This window comes from Falco peregrinus, chromosome 10, assembly GCF_023634155.1.
Source record: "Falco peregrinus isolate bFalPer1 chromosome 10, bFalPer1.pri, whole genome shotgun sequence".
NCBI classification, from domain to species: Eukaryota; Metazoa; Chordata; class Aves; order Falconiformes; family Falconidae; genus Falco; species Falco peregrinus.
The window spans coordinates 14,973,146-14,993,542 of record NC_073730.1 but is presented as its reverse complement, the minus strand read 5'-3'; the positions used below and the strand labels follow the sequence as shown (position 1 = coordinate 14,993,542).

General features: G+C 36.9%; 1 protein-coding gene across 1 annotated transcript in view; it reads right to left on the bottom strand.

The window, feature by feature from the left end:
• The window catches only part of DPYD (dihydropyrimidine dehydrogenase), a 367,955-nt gene that overhangs the window by 250,382 nt on the left and 97,176 nt on the right, over positions 1-20,397 (bottom strand). Inside the window, exon 5 of the mRNA XM_055815469.1 lies at positions 8,821-8,982. Coding sequence (XP_055671444.1) covers positions 8,821-8,982 — 162 coding nt within the window. The remainder of the gene's footprint in view (positions 1-8,820; positions 8,983-20,397) is intronic.

Below are 20,397 nucleotides of genomic sequence, written 5' to 3'. Positions count from 1 at the left end.
GCAGAGAATCTTGGTAACACCAAAAATTTCCTTCCAAGCAATGTTCAGATTATTGTTACTACCAAAAAAAAAAAAAAAATAATTGCTGCAAATAACAGAAAGACTTGTAATGCCAGTGAAGAGTCTTTGCTTCTTCAGGACACACTTTGTGTGATACTAGATACATCACTTATGGCTTGATTTTTCAGAGGTGGTAGGTAACCATTCTTAGGTGGTTTTGAAACTCTTTTAGGAACTGCCCCTAGTCTTCAGTGCTATATTTTCAAAAGTAAGCCCTGCTTTAGATGCCTCCTCTTAGATAATTCGAATAGGACTTACTTCATGTTACTTGCTCATCTATTTCAGATGTTCTCTACTTTTTAATCCAGTGTCCAAAAGTTGTAGACATACTTGAAAGTTAGACTGCTCTCTGCATGCCTCGGTTCTTCACCTGTAAAATGGTGATGACCTGCTTCGTTCTGTCTTTACCATTAAAAGTACTTTGTGTCAGTCTCTGAAAACTATCATGTATTTATACAGAACGCAGCACAATGGGCTCCTAACCTAGTTAAAAAGCCACACCGTTCATTTCAGATTTGCATTAAATCAGTTATTTGCTCAAGTGTACAGGTAAGAGGCTAACACAGAAATATTCTACATGCATGGAGTGAGACTTCACTATCCTCTGCACTTACATACATTATAGGGAAAGGAATGGAGTCCCTATCTTGTATAACCTACAAAAGGAAAAAGGATGACTCACAGCCCTTGCAGGCTACTAAAGATGAGGAGCACAGAAGAGCATAGTTACATCTTCATTTGATTTCAGACATTGGGGCGAAATATTTAACCCAAGGAGTGTATCTTTGTAGCAGAAACAAAATACTATACCAAAAGGATATGAGAGTTCGTTTTATTGAAATTTTCAGTCATATCACAAACACTTCAAGTCTGCACCTCAAAAACCACCAAAAGACAACATAATTTCCCATCCATTTCAATGCAGAACTGCATTCCATAAGCACTAACTACTCCTTTAAAATACATACATTGTTGCTTGTCTTAATACCATATTTAAGCTATTTAACAAGTTTACCAACAGCTTTTACTCTCCTTAGACCTCAAGAAGCAAAGGTTTCTCCCGTTAAGCTTTGGCAATTCCACTCATGAATAGAATTTTTCATTTATATTTTGAATCAATGTTCATTTTCTTCATGCGCACTTGAGCACTCATGCTAGGTAAACCAATGATTAGTTCCTTCCCCCTCTAAAATTTCTGTGTCAAATTCCCCCAGTCTTTGTAAATTGACATAGCATTTTAACAAACTGCAAGAAGCAAGAGACAGATAATTGTTTTAAAAAAAGAATCATTTAAACCTGACAATTCATACAATATGGGAAGGTTTAATGTGGTTATTAATGGATTTCACGGGCTGAAAAGCTCATATTGTACTGTGAAACTAGACTGTGATAACCAAAATGCAATAGGATATTTCTAAAATGTCTGCTTTGTTACATTCACACAGAAATGGCTTGAATGGTACCAAATTTCCATTAAAGTGTCATGCAGTTGTTTTAGAAGTCTGCTCAGTAATACAAATTATATAACTTGCATATTCTATGTGTACATTAAACACTGAATATGCATATGTTTAATAAATTTATCACTAAATTTACTTTATTGTTAACATAATTATTTTTATATTTACTACTGAACAGTCATACCCATCAACTAAATGCTATACTACAGTGCTGCACTACTGTAGCGCGGTGTTAAGCTTCAGAAACCAAGCACTCATGCAGGAAATCCTAGCAGTTCAGGCTGAATGGTCAACTTTAATTCTGCCTATTTGCAAATAGGGTGAAACTGTCTTTATGCAGCACAGCCAGCTTGTGTGGCAGTATCTTGCCATCTGGAAGTCAGCGGCAGGTTTGCATATTAAGGCTGGCAGGGTAACTGTGAAAATAGCAAACTGCTTCAATGCATTTCAAAAGATTTTCACTCACCTCATGGTGAAGTTTCCTGACACTGTAATTCACCTAATTAAATGTAATTCACCTAACTAAATATTACTGAAATCTTCTGTACAAATCCTTTGGTGTGCAGAGATGACTACTTTGCAAGCAAGCGTTCAAGGCGACATTACACGCAATTGTCCTCTCCCATTTTAATCTGCTCAGACTGGGTCAGGATGCAAGTAAAGTTTAATACTGTTGCCTTTCACATCCACCTTCCCTTCAAAAGGATTATTTCATTTTTTTTGTGATTAAGTTTTTCTTTTGTTTTGCAGTGCTTTTTTAACCTAGACCCATTGAGGAAAATGAGACCAAATAATGAATTTTAAAGCTGAATCTCTCACTGGAAAGACTCAGCCATCATCCCCATGTCTGCCTTTCCTTCTGGCTCCCTCTCATACACAAACAAAAGAGTAAGATAGATTATTAATAGACATCAATAACACTGGACATTTATTTTTTATTTTTTTATCAAATACTATGCAATCATTACTTCACCACTTAGGGCCTATTCAAACTAAACCCACACAGATTCTGTCCCCTACTTACGCTTCATGTCCATCAGGGTCCATAGAAAGGATATTCCAGTTTATGAAAAAGATCATGGAGACTTTGTCCTCAAGTGAGATACAACTGATCAAACTCAAACAGCCAATCTATTCTGCTAAAGTTCCAACAACTGAAAAAAATTATCTCTTGATTCAGACATTTATGACATATTACAGTTTCCCTGTGTGCATTACTTTATTGTGTAAAGGTGTGAGAGCACTTGCTCGGTGTTCTCTCCAGTGTGAAATCTGCGGTTTGTTGTCTTCTCCCTTGTAAATGAAACATCCTTTCATTGAAGTGGGGTTAGTTCTTGTTCCAAAAAAAATTCAGTATACTTGACAAAGAGCATAATTCCAGGCACTGCATGCAAACATAAGGTTCGACAATATTTCCCACTTAAGCTAACTTCAGAAGTTTTGACTCCTGAGCATCTGATTCAAGTTTAATTTTCCTGGAAAGTTTTAGCCAACTTATTTTAGCTGTTTTTCAGAAAGCAGACAGGGAAAAGCTTATTGTTCTCGTTGTGTAATAAAATTCTGGTTCTTTTCTTCACTACGCAATTCTAGTATTGGCATGTTTTGATGAAAATATGTGACATTTGGCAGAGTAACAGGTGACTTGGAGAAATGCATTTGGCTAACCTGATGAAAATCATTTTATGGCATAGTAAGCATGATTTAAATTAATCTAAAATATTTAAAACCATCAGAGCAGGTTATAACTTATTCAGAATTGTTATTTGAATTTTAATATAAATTAGAAAAAATTAACTCACTTCAGTCACTTTTGAGTTTTCTGATCAGAATTTTTCTAAGAGGAATATACTGCAGATACCCTTCTCCATGTATCTGCAGAATTCAAATATGGTCAGACAGTTCTATCGTAATTCAATTTGATTTAAAATTATCTTTGGACTATGACAAAGATGTGTTAAATAAAACAGCAAATAGATTGAAAGTTTAACCTCAGTGTTAAAATGTAAAAAAGCCTTTGCCTAATGCTATGAAACAAGATATGTTGCTAAAAAGCATATTAGGTAGTTTCCAAGACATACACTAAAGGTCATGTTTCTTAAGTTAAAAGTATATCTGTTTAATCTGTCATCTTAATAACGATAGCTTCACCAATAGAAAGAGGCTGAAAATCAAAAAATAGCGAAAACTGAAGGATGAGTTTAGGAAATTTTTCTTTTTTTAAAAAAGGAAAATTTAATCTTTTAGTAGCATAAGTTTTGACTTCATAACTAAATCCTTTATATTGTTGAGGCATAATGCTTGCTTCCGTGCTTAAAAGGCTATAGAAATAAGTTTATCAGTTAGGTTTGCCATTAAATATCCCTCACGAAGGTGATGAGATACCAAACAGCTACTGATGTAGGCAGTAGCTTCTAGCTGGTATTTATTTTAGTGTGAAAGATGTTAGTATATTTTGAATTGTTATCAGATGTTGCTAGTGCACAGAAAGAAAAACGCAGGCAATGAAATCAGTAACATTTAGAAACCGATTGTATTAGTTTCACACTTTCCCACTCGTTTCCATGGATATTTATCTGTAGGCTGGTTTACATTAATATGGGGCAGTTGCATATTTAAAGAAGAAAATTATATCCTGCACAGATTTTAATAAAAAATGAAGCAAACTCCATGCTCAGCAAACTTTCTTGAAGTTGTCAAATTACATGATCACACTATTAACGTCATTTAATTGCTGTGGATAGCACAGGATGTACAGAAGTGTTTTTTCCACAAACGTGAGCTAGTTATGAAAACTTGTTGATCCCCCTCCCACAAGTTAAAAGCTAAAGTTGTAATACTGCAAACTTCTATGCAAGCAGGTGAGTGTTGACAAAGCTAGGGCCTAAAGCATCTCATTGAAGACCTTTCAAACCTATGTAATAACTATATGTTAATACTATCCCAGTCCCAAGAAAACCCATGGATCTAGGACACTGCAGAGTCCATACCTTCACACTTCATGAATCCTACCACTAAAAGGACATCGCAACATTCATGTAAATGCCTTAAAAAAAAAAAAAATAAATCAAAGAACGCCTAATGTCTGCAAACATGCTGTAGAGAAGTTTACATAACGTGTCCAAGTATCAGCAAGTCTTTCAGCATTGGCTTGAGAAATCAGAAGTCATCAGATTCATCCCCTGAACTACTGTAAAAGGCTATACCATCCCCTTCAGACAAGCCTAAAACTTTATAATTTATTATTATACATTTCAACATGACTTAAAAGAGAAAATAACCTAAAGATGTCTTAAAATAAAAATTAATACTGAAAATAACCTAAAGATATCTTAAAATAAAAATTAATACCAATAGTTTCCTTTCTGTTTGTCCTGTTATCTTAGTTCCCCAGAACAATCCTCCTTTGCTGATGCAGCATGCCCGACCGTGCCAGCAAAGGTGAAGGGCCCAGACAACCGTTCCAAGGCTGCCCAACTGCAGGAGCTGCAGCTCCACAAGAAGGCCCTTCTCCCCACACCTACGTTAAGACTGATCAGAGCTGTCAATATGCAACTACAAGAGGGACCCTGAGCCCGAGGCTGCAGCACACCCCCTCTACAGCAATCCCTCTGAGCAGCCCCTGCTCTGTTGCCTGTGGTGGATTGGAGAAGGGAGGTCCAGCACGCAGAGGGGGACCCTTACCCACAGCCCACCTCCCAGAACAGGCGCTCTGCTGAGATGCCCCTAGGTTAGCAGCTGGTAAGCTCATACAACACATCTTTTAGGAAAAAAAACATATCAAGTTTCCTTTTCCAATTTCTTTCTGCTGCAACAGCAGCCAGAATATATCTCCAGAGAGCAACAAATCACCAGAACTGTAGCTGGCACAGAAGCCACAGTACTAAATGATCTAGTATTTAAATGTAGTACACAGCAATTAAAATAATACATTTTTCTATTTAGGTTGTGTTGCTAAACAGAATGATTATCTAGAAACACAGGAGAACCTTTAGATTCAGTGATGTCTAACCAGAAATGTAAGATTTTGAGGGCTTTTTACTAATACTACAACAGAAATTGTAATAGATCATGCTTTCTTTTTACTACAAGCTTACAAACTTGTACTTGAGTAACCAGTAATTTTAGTTTATTTTGTTGGACTGACAGTCATATAGCTCATGCCTGTATGTATTGTCACTGTAATCTCAGTATATTTTCACTGAACTTGTGTTCCAAAATCAGAGATGTTTCCTGATTCTAAAGTACTTGGGCAAAGGAGAGAGATAAAGACATTAATATAATTTTGACCTGTGCAGTAGCAGGTGTAACCTGCGCTTGACACTCATCATTTATAATAGTGAGCTTTTACTCCATGTTATTCTCTAGATGCAACAGTTACCGTGGTAACTGCATCCCAGTATACACATTCTACATCACAAATACAAACGGACATTTCCTTTTTTCCACTTGAACATTTAATTGTCAAAATCTATGTTTTTTCAGACTGGATTACAATTTACTTCGAGAATGAGCTGAGCATAGTTACAAAACTATATGGAAGAGCAGAAGGAGAATGCATGAGGTGTGAGGTGCCATTTTTTTGGCATCGTATGCAAGACAAATATTTTACAATTAGGGAGTTTTATCTGCAGTATGAACAGATGATCAGACATTGTTCAGAAGCACAAAGGGGCATACGTCATACCCATATATTTTCCATTTTAAGCCCGCATTCCTGCTTTACTGCAATTTTATCTTTTATCTACGCTATCGCTCGCTCTCGTAATGCATCAAGTGTATGATCCTCAGACTAATTCCAAGGAAAAAAAAGTCTAAAGCTGGCTTTATGCACAATTGAGTTTTCAGTAAATAAGCTCCTGTGGGACAAACTGTTACACAGCGCACGAGAATTACCATGCAGCTCTCATTAAGAGTAACATGTTGCACACCTAAATTACACAATTTGCTAAGGTACTCATATAGGTAAAGCTGTGAACACACTTCACTTGCAGTATCTGGGCCAATTTTTGTATGGGCAGTAGTACCTTATGATTTTCTTCAGTATTTTAATTTATATTTTTACAACAATTGTTACTTGGAAGCACTCGTATCATTACATTTTTTTCAACTATACATACTTTCACAGTAAAATTGACCTGAATGAAAGCTAAAAAAAGTATTAACTATGAAAGTGACTGCATACTTTACTAATTATGAGTACTACAATACATACAAATAAAGTTTATTAACTAATTTTAACATTTTAGGATACTATAAAAATATTAAGGGTAATAAAATTTATGAAAAGGTATTTTTATTGAGTGTTAAATAGAACTGTGTAACAATTTTGTTAGAACTCTTGACACTAATATCACTTTAAACAAACCTGAAACATTAGGAGCAAAGCCATTCTGAGCTATTCATCCCTGCTGCAGTTTTCGTATCAATCATTGTGCTAGCACTGAGCTTTTTTAATAGATTTCTAAAGATTTTTGAAGAAAAATAGCAGATATTTAGCATTATCTATCAAGCCATAATTCCTCTCTATTAATCATAGCATTAGGGCTAAAAGGAGACACAAATCAAGTTTTAACAGATATTACTTGCATTTGCTTCCTAAACAGTAATATTTCACCATTGTATTTATCATCTACTTGACAACTGTTTAATCTTTCTTTTTTCTTTCTTTTTTTGGTTGTTGTTTGTGTTTTGTTGTTTTGGGGGTTTTTTGAGAAAAAATAAGTCTCCTTTGCAACAAATATTAAGTTTTTAGATATAAGGAATAAAGAAAAAGAAGAAAAGGTAATAAAATTGCCCCTTGACTGATAACAGCCAGCTATTGAATATACATGTAGAACAAATACATTCACTGTCTCTAGCCTCATCCTATAAATAAGAACTTTGGTCCAAACTGTACTTACACTTGTATGGTCTAATCTCAAGAAATTCAAACTGGATAGCTACTTAAATGACAGAGGGGAGAGAAGGTTCAGCTACAGTTAGCAGAGACATTTAGCAGGTTCTCCAAAAGCTTTACAAGTCTCCTGGAGAGAAAAAAGTAGGGATACAAACAGGTAAAAGAGGGAAGAACTGGAGCAGGTAGGAATGTTTGCTTATTGAATCATGACCAACAGCCATTGAGAAGGGTGTGTGAAGTCTATGAATGACAGCAGAAGAAAAAAATTGGCCTTACAGACATATTGTCTGTTACTTCCAGATTAATTTGCATTTCTATTCTGGTCTGTCCTACAAAGATTTTTTTTTTTTATTTCTCGAGCTTTGTAAAGGTGACTGGGATTTCACTGTATGTTTGTAAATATAACCAGCCAAATGGCTCAAGACATAGAAGAGGTACAACCTCATTAGTTAGGCATATAGAAATGTGCATATGCCTTTTCTTATACAGCCACAACATCCTTACTTTTACAGAGACCAAAATCACAGTTGTTACCCAAAGATACTTCAGACAGATCAAATGAGCTGCGAGCTGAGACCATGAGTTTGATACAAATTCTCCATGCCCTTCAAAGGAAGTCAACAAATGAGCAGCAGCCTCCATCTTTCTTCAGATGGAAAGCAGAGCATTAAAACTATACAGTCACAAATAATGCACGTACATTTCAACAGAAACCCTTGAGAAGACTTCCTAACATCAAGTGGCAAGTAAAAAATTTTGCTTCAGCAACCAAAATATACGCATACCCTTATGACCTAATAAATGTACACAAACACACATATGTAAGCATCTACACTAGGTATCTAAATAGACAGATGCACATAGACATCTATTACACGTCAACCTGAAAGGACTTATTTACCTAGTTTTGGCAAAACTGGATAGTAAAAAGTCTAAATCATCTCAAACTTTTCCTTTGGCCCAAAGCCAGTACAAATGCGCACTAGTTCTGCTACAGGATCTACTCAATGCCCAGAACAGTTCTACAGCTCCTTAACATCCAGTTACAGATGCAGGTGCACTTGACCTTTTTCCCTATGCAGCCTTCTTCAGTAACACCTACAATTTCACCTGGCTTATATAAATCTTTCATTATAAAACAAACTGTCTCAACTACTAGTGTTTCTAAAGAGTCATCTTTTTCACAATAATGTTCCTTATGTCCCCACAAATTAGTGCATTATGAAAACATTTCTAAGCTTCTGAATGTGTTGTAAGATAAAGAATTAATTATTCTAACTTCCCACACCTTTATTTTACTAGTACCAACTTTTTTTAAAAAACAAATCATTAACAAAGGCAACCACTTAGACAACACACATTGGTGCATACAAAGAATTTCAGACATTTGCAAGTCCTACCTACCTCAGTAGCGAACTGCTGCAATCCACCAATATTAATTGGTCCTTCCTCCGTGGCATACAAGTTGCACCCACCAACACAGAGATCTGATGTTGGACACACCATTCCGCATGTCAGGCCAAGTGGATTGTCAGAAAGAATCATTTTGGCAGCTCCATAGTAGTTCTGAAGGAAAAAGAGAAAAAAAAAATTAAACAACACTGACATTATTTAAATGTACCAATATGTTATACAGCATTATGTCAAAGACACTGGAAAGAAAGGCAGCAAAATTGTTATGCAAAGATAAACAATTTTTTTTTTAGCTTGCAAAATAGCTAAAAAGATCTTCAGTCTGAGATGGTCATACAACTTTCAGTGGCTTAACAAATTTATGTTTGAAAACTACTGTGCTGCATTAAGTACTTGTAAATACTTTCTCCATGTCTAGGTCAATTGGGCAGTAGCTGAGTCGTAACCCTTGTTGAAGGTCTGACCAGAAAGTGACAGCTAGATTATCAGTTCTTTATGACACAGGGAATGAAAAGCTTATTTTACACATCTGTGCACACCATCTCTACAGATGTGCCTGTCCTTCACACCAGATCAGTAGTGCCAATTGTTCCAGACCGGTGAGGAGAAGAGAAGGCTTCACCTGTAGATACTGCACTACTGATTTTTTTTTTTTTCCCCCTCAACTAGATACCAATCAGGACAATCACTTACTTTCCTGTTGCTCTAAATAGCAAACTAGGGAACTGATTAAAGAAGTTATGTACAATTCACAGCTTCACAGCTTCCCAATATTCAGTGTGTATCTTCAGAAAAGGAAAAATATCCTGATAAATGAGAGCTAACAAGATTTCTTCCCATAATAACAATCTAAGGAATGTACATTGGCAAGTTCCCAGTGCCTGATGCCATAAGAAAACAACCCCTAGCTGTTTTTTCAGACCAGATAATTCTCTTAAGTGGGAGCATCAGAGGAAATGACAGGAGTGAACTGAAGTCTTACTCAGAGGGGGAGAGCTACTGATGGCAGTTCTCCATTTACATTAATAAAATTATGGTGTAATTAAAGCAAACCATTTACATCCTATTTTTTCTTCTGTATACTTAATATTGAAGTTTACTTAATCAGACTCTAGTTCTTTATTTTACCCCTCTTCCCACCCGCTCTAAAAGCCCCACCAAGGAAAGTCCATGAAAATGGGTTAATGATACAGTTTCCTTTAAGGGCCAGAAGACACTACAGTACCACTTACAATTAGCACATGGCTGAGGTTCCACAGAAGTTTCCTCAGTAAGAAATTAATGCCAGGATCTCATTCCAGCTTTCTCCAAACTAGCAATAACTGAGAGATTAAAAAACAATGTCTCCTTCCTCTTCCACAACCTCTTCCATATTGCAGTCTTCAATAATCATCACTAACATGGAATTGGTTTTTATAACAAATACCATTATCTCTCTGTTGCAGGACAGCTAACTCAAATGATGTGAAATACCCTGTCACAGCAGACCCTATGCGATGCCTGTGACTTATTGTCTGTCAAGTATGCTGATGTACACAGAAGTGTTTATTCAAAGCAAACTCTACGCCACACAGCGCAAGAATCCAGTTATGAATAAGAAGAGCAGCGCAGAGATCTGACAATATCACCAACAATGGGTAACAAGACTTTGGTTTGGGAGGTTCAAATTCACTAAAGGCATATTAAAAGACTGAGCATAAAATTCTCTAAATTAAACCAGATACAGAACACAGCTAGAGAGTCCCAAGACAACGTCAATGTTTAAGAAACATACTTGAATGTATTTGTAGATGCAACTGGACCTGTTGCTTACAGATGCTGGTCTACTGCACAGCATGAGCCCCCCATCCATCACATGGAAATGAAAACAAGCTACCTGGGTTCACTCTCATAGGATTTTCTTAGCCACTATTAAAATCTATTGAAATTCTCATCCTGGCTGAATAGGCATTCGCTTTACGCAGCTCTTCTGGGAGAACTTTCAACCATTTTGCCAGTGGTGACTGGTAAGGCACTTTATCATCCCCAATTCTCATTTATTCCAACGTAAAGGAGTATTAGTCAAATGGAAATTGTACATATTAGCAAATATTTTCACTCTTGCAGATGAATTATACTGTTTTGATATGCCAGAGACTGTTGGAGCTGCTAAAAACAGCCAGTAGAGACACTGTAAGCTCAATCCAGTAGCAAAAGACAGAAGTCTAGTTATGCTGGAGATGTCCCTGACACATAACCATGCAGACAGCAGAGGTGACACAGTCAATGCAGGACACCCATATGTCTTTCTGAAACAGCACTCAGCGACCAGTCTAGACACCCTACAGCATCTTAAGTGGCCCTAGATGTCTGTTTCCCAAGCAATTAGATCTAGCCATTCCCTTTTTTCACTCTAAAGGAATAATTGCAAACTAGTAGTGAGGATATTTCTCCCCAACTCAAAGACAAAATGGTTTTCAAAGAATTTTTGTTCAGTTTGATATTTCAGTACATATAAGAGTTACATTTTTCCTTCCTGTGTTGTCCAGGATTATTATTTTTATTATCTTCAACTCTGGTTCAATGGAAACAAATACAAAAACATACACTTCCATCTAAGTAACTTCATTAAGGTCTTCTACATTTTTAGGCTTTGTACTTAAAATCAATACACAAATTAGTTATTATGCCTAGAATGCAAAGCTGTTAAATATTCCTTTTTAAAATCAATTTTATTACATATTTGTAAAGTATATTCTTACACTTGAGCTGTGCCACTACAGGCAGTGTCAACACAGCTGGCATATTTTACTTGTTTTGCAAGCTCAAACCAAACTTTCAGCACAGCTATGCTACAGAAAGACAGTGTATGTTAAAGTAGCAAGTGAACGCAGAAGAGATGAGAACCAGGGTCATTGTGAGTATAGGACTGAGATCATGGCATATTGAGGGGATACCTAGGGAAACCTATCTCAGAACATCATGCCAGAGTTCAGTAAGTAGGAGGCTGGAACTGAAATCCTAATGGGGGTAAGGCCAACTGCTGCTGACCCCTTAATTTCGGGGAAACATGATGGAGTATACAAAGGTGGGGTCCTGATTTGGGAAGTTTTGAGATGTTGCTGTCACGATCATGAATTGCTGCTGCTGTCGCTACTAGGGGTATCTGAGAAAAAGAGGTATCGGATCCTTTTCGAATTAAGAGTACAGAGTACATGTTACCAGGCTAAATATTACATCATTAGATAAATTGTATCAAAAGGTATATATCTTCTAGTCTTAACACATGAGGTAAGTTTTAATGATAAATTAAAAGACAGTCACAGTTGAAGTACAAAGTGTTCCACTTATTTTTGGGAGCAGGATGGCAAGTATTCTGCACTGCTTCACCAGCGTGCTGCAGCTGTGCGAAAGTGACACCTCTAAAGATGTAAGGGAAGAACAAGTTCACTGCTGACTTGGTATCCCTGTCTGCCAACAAAAATTCAACCTGTGTCAATTTTGCCATTGGTAAACTTAAACGTGCAGAAGAGCTGCAGCTCCCTAACTCTCCTCTTACACTTCCCAGTGTAACCACTGTTCCCATTGCCACTGATACTTGTTCACTACCAGTGAAAGGATACGACAGTGTGCTGCTACCACCGACTATGCAGTAAGTTGAGAGCAAGCCCATCTGCAACCTTCCTGACACCCAGGGCATAGTCCAGCACGGAGACTGGGCTGTGCAGGACTTCAGGAGCTCAGCTCTGAGTTGCTTCATCTCTTCATCCTTCTATTTTATTTAATCGTTTATCCTGCCTTTACTGCATTGACCTATTATCTAATGTCTCAAACTTTATTAGAAAAATGTCTTCCAATACCTGACAAAAACTGGCAGGGAAATACAGTATAGTAAGTTACACTAAGTGGTGTTATACAAACTGTGTTACAAAACTGCAAACCATTGTGTTACTACAGTAATAAATGAGAGTTTGTAGTATATGTACAGTATCTTAAATGTTTAGTTACATGAACAATTTGTGCTTACACAACTTTTTAACCTGAAAACACGTATTAATGATAATTACATTTATCAGTGACATTAAAGGTAGAATATTCACAGAATATTCACATTTTCTAAAAACATATTGATTGCTTTTATTTCACAAAACCAGGGTGTAGTAGGTTGCACACAACATAGACGTGAGATGCAGACCTGGCAAGCTGGTAACTAACTATACACCACATGTTGTACATGAGAAAGGATCAGAATTAAAGGAAGGTTGCCTTCATTAAAATAAAAAAATTATTCCAGGGTATGGAATGATATAAGCTACCTTAACAGCTTGGAGTAGGTTTTTTAGATGCTGAAATAATATGATGACTCAGTTGTCTAGTTTCTTACAGACGTCACAGAGGAAGCAAGTCTAAAACTAGGATGTTTCTGAATTTTCTAGTGAGATAAATGTCTGCTCCTGCCTTTGTTCATAGAATCTTTTTTCCTGTGCACTTCCATAGAAATAAATTAATCTAACTGGATAGGATGTTTTGTGGTTTCCTACATCAAAATGTCAATAAATACTACATTGCTAACACAGGCAACAAAAACAAGCCTTAAACAGACATCAATAATCAGTGGAAACCAGGCAGAGGAGGATCTCCACATGTATCATTTGGAAGCATTATATAATTTGCATGCAAATGAGACTGCTTTTTACTTGAAAAAAACCTATTAAAACACATAGGATCAATACTGAGAGACCAGAAGAAATTACATTTACTATCAGGAAATGCTTATAGCATCTTTTCTTTCAATTCAATTGAAGAGCTTTTTATATAAATTCATTATGCATAAGGGTGTTTTGATACTGCAGTTCTCTCAAAAACAATGAAGAATATGCATTATTATGTTTTGTGTAATAAAAATGAATACACTGATTTCATCAGGATTTTGGGACAGAGTGAATTCTTTAAAAAGAAAAGAAGGAAAAAAGTGGTAATTTCTTTTTCATCTGGGCTTAGTTTAGAAAAAGGGAGACATAACAAAAAATATGGGAAAATATCACCACCTTCTATACTAGTTCATGTTCTGTGATGGCTTTAAAATATACTCAAGATGTATTGGATTAAAATATTTTCACATACCGAAGAACCACTATTTAAAGTACATTGTTATGTAAGTAGCATTTTTCACATTGACACACACCAGTTCAAATATAACAAGAAACACCCCCAGTCTGTCAGCCCCCCCGATATCTTCTGAAGAAGAATGAACAAAACATAACAGCAACTTATCAAATCATACATATTCTATATTATAATGCTGATGATTTTTAATCAATCCAGAAATCTTTCACATCATTTGACTTGTGTCATCATAACAGGACTGTAATTTCACACAGTGTCACTATCTTTTTATGAAAAAGAACGGAAGAAATATCTTGTACTGTCATTTTGTCCTTTGTAGTCTAGAATGTGAGAGATTCCTTAATTGACATAGTGTCATCGCAAAAGTCTATTCTACATAATTACACTATGGCAACTGAAACCAGCTGTCAGCCATTCCATTACACTAAGTACAAACAGACATCTCAAGAAAAGTCACTGTTTCAAGTGCATCAATTTAACACCATTACCACTTTTACTTTTAAATGTTGGTTTTTTATATATTTAGTGACCTGAAATACACAAAGATTAACAGAGAAAGCTGAATATAACAGCACTTTCAAAAACCTGGGGACTCAAAGTAGTACTTAAAGATTAATTGTGATGTGTATCTGTATATAATTATTACCAATCATCTAGCTGCTTTCTGACTTCCACAATCCTTCATTGTATTAACAGTATCCCACTTACAGTATTTCACATATGAACTGTGACTCATGATTTTCCAAAATCTTTGCAATGGCATATAGACATCCTTTGTTAATATACTCAGAGTTCCTCTGGCACAGAAAAACCATCACTCTGTTCCTCTCACCTGTCATAATCCTATGTCTCTCAACACCCTTTCTCCCTTACAATCTTTTCTTCATTTCATTTTCTCTTAATGATCCTAGAGCTTTTTGTCTCTTGCCTTCCTTTGTCTACCCACTTCTCCTTCATACTCATTTCCAGTACATTACCACACTTTTTCCTTTACTGCCTCAATCTACAAACTTCGGATTCACCCTTATCCCTTGGTATCCATCCCTATCTTCCACTTTCTTCCCTCTCCCATTTCTCCCTTGAAAAAACTGAATTTCTCTCTTGGAAAAAAAAAAAAAAAACACCACACATTTCCTTCGGTTTCATTTAAACCAAAGCATTCCTCTGAAATCCTAAAACTTACTCTTGTGTCCCACAACTTTCTCTGTACTGTTCTTGGCATTCATTTCTCACTTCCCTATTTTCCTACCAGCATTCTACACAGTCCAGGGACAACCTTTTATACAGAGGGCAGCACGGCTTTGCTGGTTTTGGGGGTTAAGGTGGTGGGTTGGTTTTTTGTTTGTTTGGTTGGTTTTTTGTTTTGTTTTTGTTTGTTTTTTTTTAAAATGCTGGCCACCAGAAGGCTTACATCCACCTATAAAGTCTGTTAGAAAATGGTTGATGTGTCAGCTCAGGCCAGTTTATTATTAAGGGATTATGGGAATAGATGGTCTTTCTGAAAAAGGAGAAAACCGTTGACTCAATGTCAGGAATCCCTGTAATACTGCAAGACTTGAGATGAAAAATGTGGGAGCTAGTAACAGAGGGCTACAGCAACCAGGTGTGATTTTGTGAGGACAAGTAACACCAAAGATGCTTCTGCACCTCCAATTCTTCATTATAGTCTCAGACTATAAAGGCTGAGTCACTCCTTACACCTGTGCCAAGTTAACACAACTTAATATCCCCATACCTAAACCACACCAACAGTTTTTTTTCAATGCAACAACTCAACCATAAAGGCATCTGATGAAAAAAAAAAAGATCCAAGACCATCTCACTGAACAGTACAAAGGTTGAGCGTGTAAGCAGCTGTTGCTTTCCAACCGGCAGCTTCCTCTGGCCCACACTTCTGCTTAACAGGAGGAAAGCTGGACAGGCTGCAAGTGTTGTTCAGGCTGAGCTGCTTCTGGGAAGCTACAGGATTTTCTGCTGCCGTACAACAGTTCCTTGTGCCAGCCCTAAAGGATGATGGGTGCTGGAGCTCCATTTTACCAAGTCCTCCTTGCTTTGACATATCAACATGGGGAAACGAGAACAGAAAATCCTAAAATCACTCCTGGTACTCAGTCAGGTCTAAGGGGGCAAAGCCTTCTGCAGCAGCTGAATGTTTTCTTCTATTATTTTTTTTAAGAAAGATGTAACTAAGATTGCTCTCCTGTGTGATAAAACAAAGAATATACACTATGCAATGTGAAGGCTGTATTTAAAAAGATGACAGCTGGAAGTCAGAATACTTGGTTTGCCGTCTTCGGATGTTTAGAAACAAAAGTAGTAAAGTGTGCATAGTGAATCTGAAGTCTAGTCTCAGAGAGACAGAATTGCAAGCAGTCTGTATGAACCAAGAAACACTGACTGGGAAGACACAATAGAATAGATTGTACCTTTATGAAGTGAAGTTGTAATCCAGTTTGTATGGAAAAAAGAGAATGGAAGTTGTGGCCTACACTCTACTGAGTCACAGCAGCTAACACAGTACAGCGTAAGTGACATCCTTTTTCTCAGAGAGGTTCAAGGCTCATTGAGTCTGGCAATTCAATTACCCTCTCAACCCAGAAACAACCCTCCTCCCCTGTTCCCTCTTCTACTCCTGAGCTCAGGTGTAATGGCGGAACAGCCAGAGCAGCTACATTGTACATGGCCTGTAAATATCTAAAAAGCCTCAGGCCTAAGAGAACAAGAATCCCTGACCTTTTATGATTGCTATAGCAGTTTTCCAACAAAACAAACTACATACAATAGAGCTCTTAAGTACCTGACAAAGTAATTAATTTTCAGTACGCTGCTGTCTAAATACTCTATATTAATAATAAATCATGTTTAAATAAATACCTGCATGCTTATACGAGGATGAGGACAAAGAATTTATTGAACTAAATCTCCTCTGAACAAGTAGAAGGGTAATCTGCTGTAGGGAGTTTCTCAAGTGAGAGATGAAGAAAGATTCAGAACAGGGACTTCAATAAGCCTAGAAAGCACACCCCAACATCCTGGATTTATTGACCTGAAATACCTGAATGTTCTATGTGTCACCTATTTATTTTGTCTAGAAATTATGAGATACATATATAAGCTTCTGGATTAAAAATAAAGTTTATATCCAAGGTGAAAACAGCAAACAAGATTTATCATTTTGAAAAGTATTTTCAATGACATGTAAAATATCCTTGATCATGTGAAGTAAATACATTTATGACAATGACAAAAAATATTCAGCAAGCATATTGCTGAATGGTATCTCAATGATTACTTCAATGAAAGTTTAGAAAAATGCATAACAAAAGTGAAAAAGTACTTACTGGTTCCATTAAAGACTTTCAAAATGATAAGTTAGAAGATTTAGCATGGTTTTCAAAGGCATGCCATTCTTGTTTTCTATGCGCTCTAAAAGCACATGGTACAGGTACCCCAACCACCAGCAGCACTAGAATGAAAGAGGGGAGAGGACACTGCAGGAGCAGCCAGGGTAATGGGCTCTCAAACCGACTCTCCCAGGGCCATGACTTCAGGTGAACCATTTCCACAACCGGTACCCCTCTCTCAGCTTCCACCTTACATCTATTGCTTGCTTGGCAGAAAGCAAGGCATTTCAAAATGCAGTAGTGTAAAAACAATAGTACACACCTATACCTACAAAACAATCCTATTAATAAATGAAACCAGAAGAATTTACTGACGCTTTTTTCCAAAGAACAGAATTTGTTGTAACAGAAGTATTTTCTAGCAAGGGCACCAGAAACTAATTCATCAAAAGGAAAATTCACCCTAGCAGACTGCAGCCATCAAGTCAAGGTTGGGTTCCCTCTATGCACTGTTTATTTCCCTGAGAAGTTGCTTGGTACATGAATTACAAGAGGCACAGCCATTGACACAGAGGTCACAAATATGCAAGACTTGTTTCTCAGCTCATGACTTCAGCTATTTGCTAAGCATATCTGGTTGTGGGTTTTTCTCACTTCTAGTTTTTTGGGTTTGGCGGGGGGGGTGCTGTTTGGTTTGGTTTTCTGTTTACTTGGTTTTGAAGTTCGCATTAGAGCTGTTGCAGAGAAATGCCCCCACAACTATGCTATATTAGATTTCTTCCAATAGGGTAAGGAGAGAAAGCAAAGGGTAAGACTGTATCTAAACTCACTCTTGGAACTGGATTTCACAGAAGCAGCGCTGATTTTAGGCATGCAATTTCTTATCCTAACATTTTGGCTAGCAGAAACCAGCTACCTGACTTTTTAAAAATTCCTCTGTGTGAATGTTTCCTTGCTGTCTATGCAATTATCGGGCATCAACATGAGGTAAAAGCAGTTACCAAAACTGTTGTATATTTTTTATAAAAAACACTTTCAGAGTGGATACAGAAGGTATTGATAGATAGGGGTAGGGTCCAAAAAGAACGGCTATAAGTACATTTCAGGAATTGAAGATACTTAGATTTTCCATAAAGAATGGTAATTCCCCTGAGAGAATAGTAGTATACCATTTTTTTCTAAAGCAGGATTTCCTGATAAAACAGCAAGTGATCAGGTCACCTGCCCAGGGCAAAACCAGCATCTTAACTAGCATCTGCAGCTTCCAAGATGATTTAAAAGAGTTATCATCCAACAGCCCAGACTCTATAGGGTTGATCCAGCTCATGGACCATCTGACAGGATAAATCTGGCCCTATTAAAACCTGTAAGAGCATACCCATTGGCTTCAGCAGGGCAAAGAATTCAGAACTTCAGGGCAAGTTCCTAATATTATTCCAGTATACCTTTGCCAAAATGCAACTCCCAAAGCTCTGCAGTCACACCACCTTTCACAGAATTCAGAATGAATCAGGAGTGAAAGTGACTTACAAGTCACAAAGGAGCTTTGTATTTCTCAGGCTACCAGAATCTAAAAGACCCACCAAATATATCATTCCAGGCTGCTGCTGCTGTTAGTTGTTCTTCCAACATCTGCTGATGCTGTCTTCAGTCCATCTTTCCTGGTTCCTTTTTCCCAGCTTTTATGTTTCAATAATCAGACCATTTTTCCTTCCTCAACAACACATCACCCTATCCTACCCAACACAGAAGCATAGCTAATCTTAATAAGACCATGCTGCTAAAATAATTCCATAAAATTTGCTTTAGGTTTCCTAAACATACTACAGTACAATGATGAGATGGAGACTAGCAGTTTCATTACTGCCTTCTACCTTCTCTGTTCAGTTTGCCTGCCTCACAATGCCTGAAAGAGGTAATAAGCAGCAATATGCCGCATACTATACTATAGTTGCAAACAGATGCCTACCTTCCTGAAAATAAATGCTGCAGTGACAGAGTACAGATTATATAAGAACATTGCCTATATGCAGATGCTGGGCATAATGCCAATTACTGTAAACCACATCAATACATAGTTATAACTGATACATGTATCTTAATATCTCCTCTTATCCTAATGTTTCTTGTTAAGGTGCAGAATTTACCGGTGTCTTCTTTGTACAATACACAGTGTAGTAAAAGCAACGTGTCTGTTAACTTGCACACAGCAATGCTCTCTTGCCCACTTCGGCTTTACCTGTGTTGGCCCTTTCAGCTGCACCTAACAGTGAGACGTGTTAGAGCATAAAACATGGCCAGAAAATCTCTGTAGCACCCCCAGTAGATTATGAGTCTAGTTGGGCTCATACAGACAAATAAATCACATGGCAGCTAATGATTCCACAGATGGGAAGCAAGTTTTAAAAGGTATGGGGCAATCAATATCCAGTCATCTTTAGGCTAGCCCAGACAGCCTAATTAATCTTGTCATATCAACTTTACAGTCATCTTTATTTATTTCTGACTGTTAAAAGTCATTTGTAAACCACAAATCAGAATAATGTTTTTAAGATTTCATTATGATCATAGTATAATAGCCTATTAAGGAACAGGTACAGTACCTCCAAAGAGGGGATTCAATTTATTCCTGTAGTATTTTATTATAGTCTAAGTGACTGACTACATTTGCATTAACCAGAGCCTCTTACTATAAACTGCAAAACACTGAGATGACCACATTCATACCAAGTATCTGCCCAAAGCACATTTAAACTATAATCACTTCTTAAAAAAAAACCTCACAAAAAAAACCCAAATTTAATGAAAGAGAAGTTTTATAACTGTAATACCTTAGGTAGCAGCAAGGTTAAATAATTACATGTAACACTCAGTATTTTGAATATCATCATACTTGAAAACCATCAAAACCAAAAACTCCATAGAAAAAGTGACATGAAGAAATAAATTTGCACTATACACTATCTGTATGGGCACAGAACAGCAGCAAAATAATTAAAAATTAGCTGACTGTTGAGCTTTAAAGCATCTGTTGTAAACTACCTTTTTAACATTTATAAAGATAGACTTTGAAAAGCAATCTCACTAACAGAACTGCAAGTAACTTCTGTTTCATGCT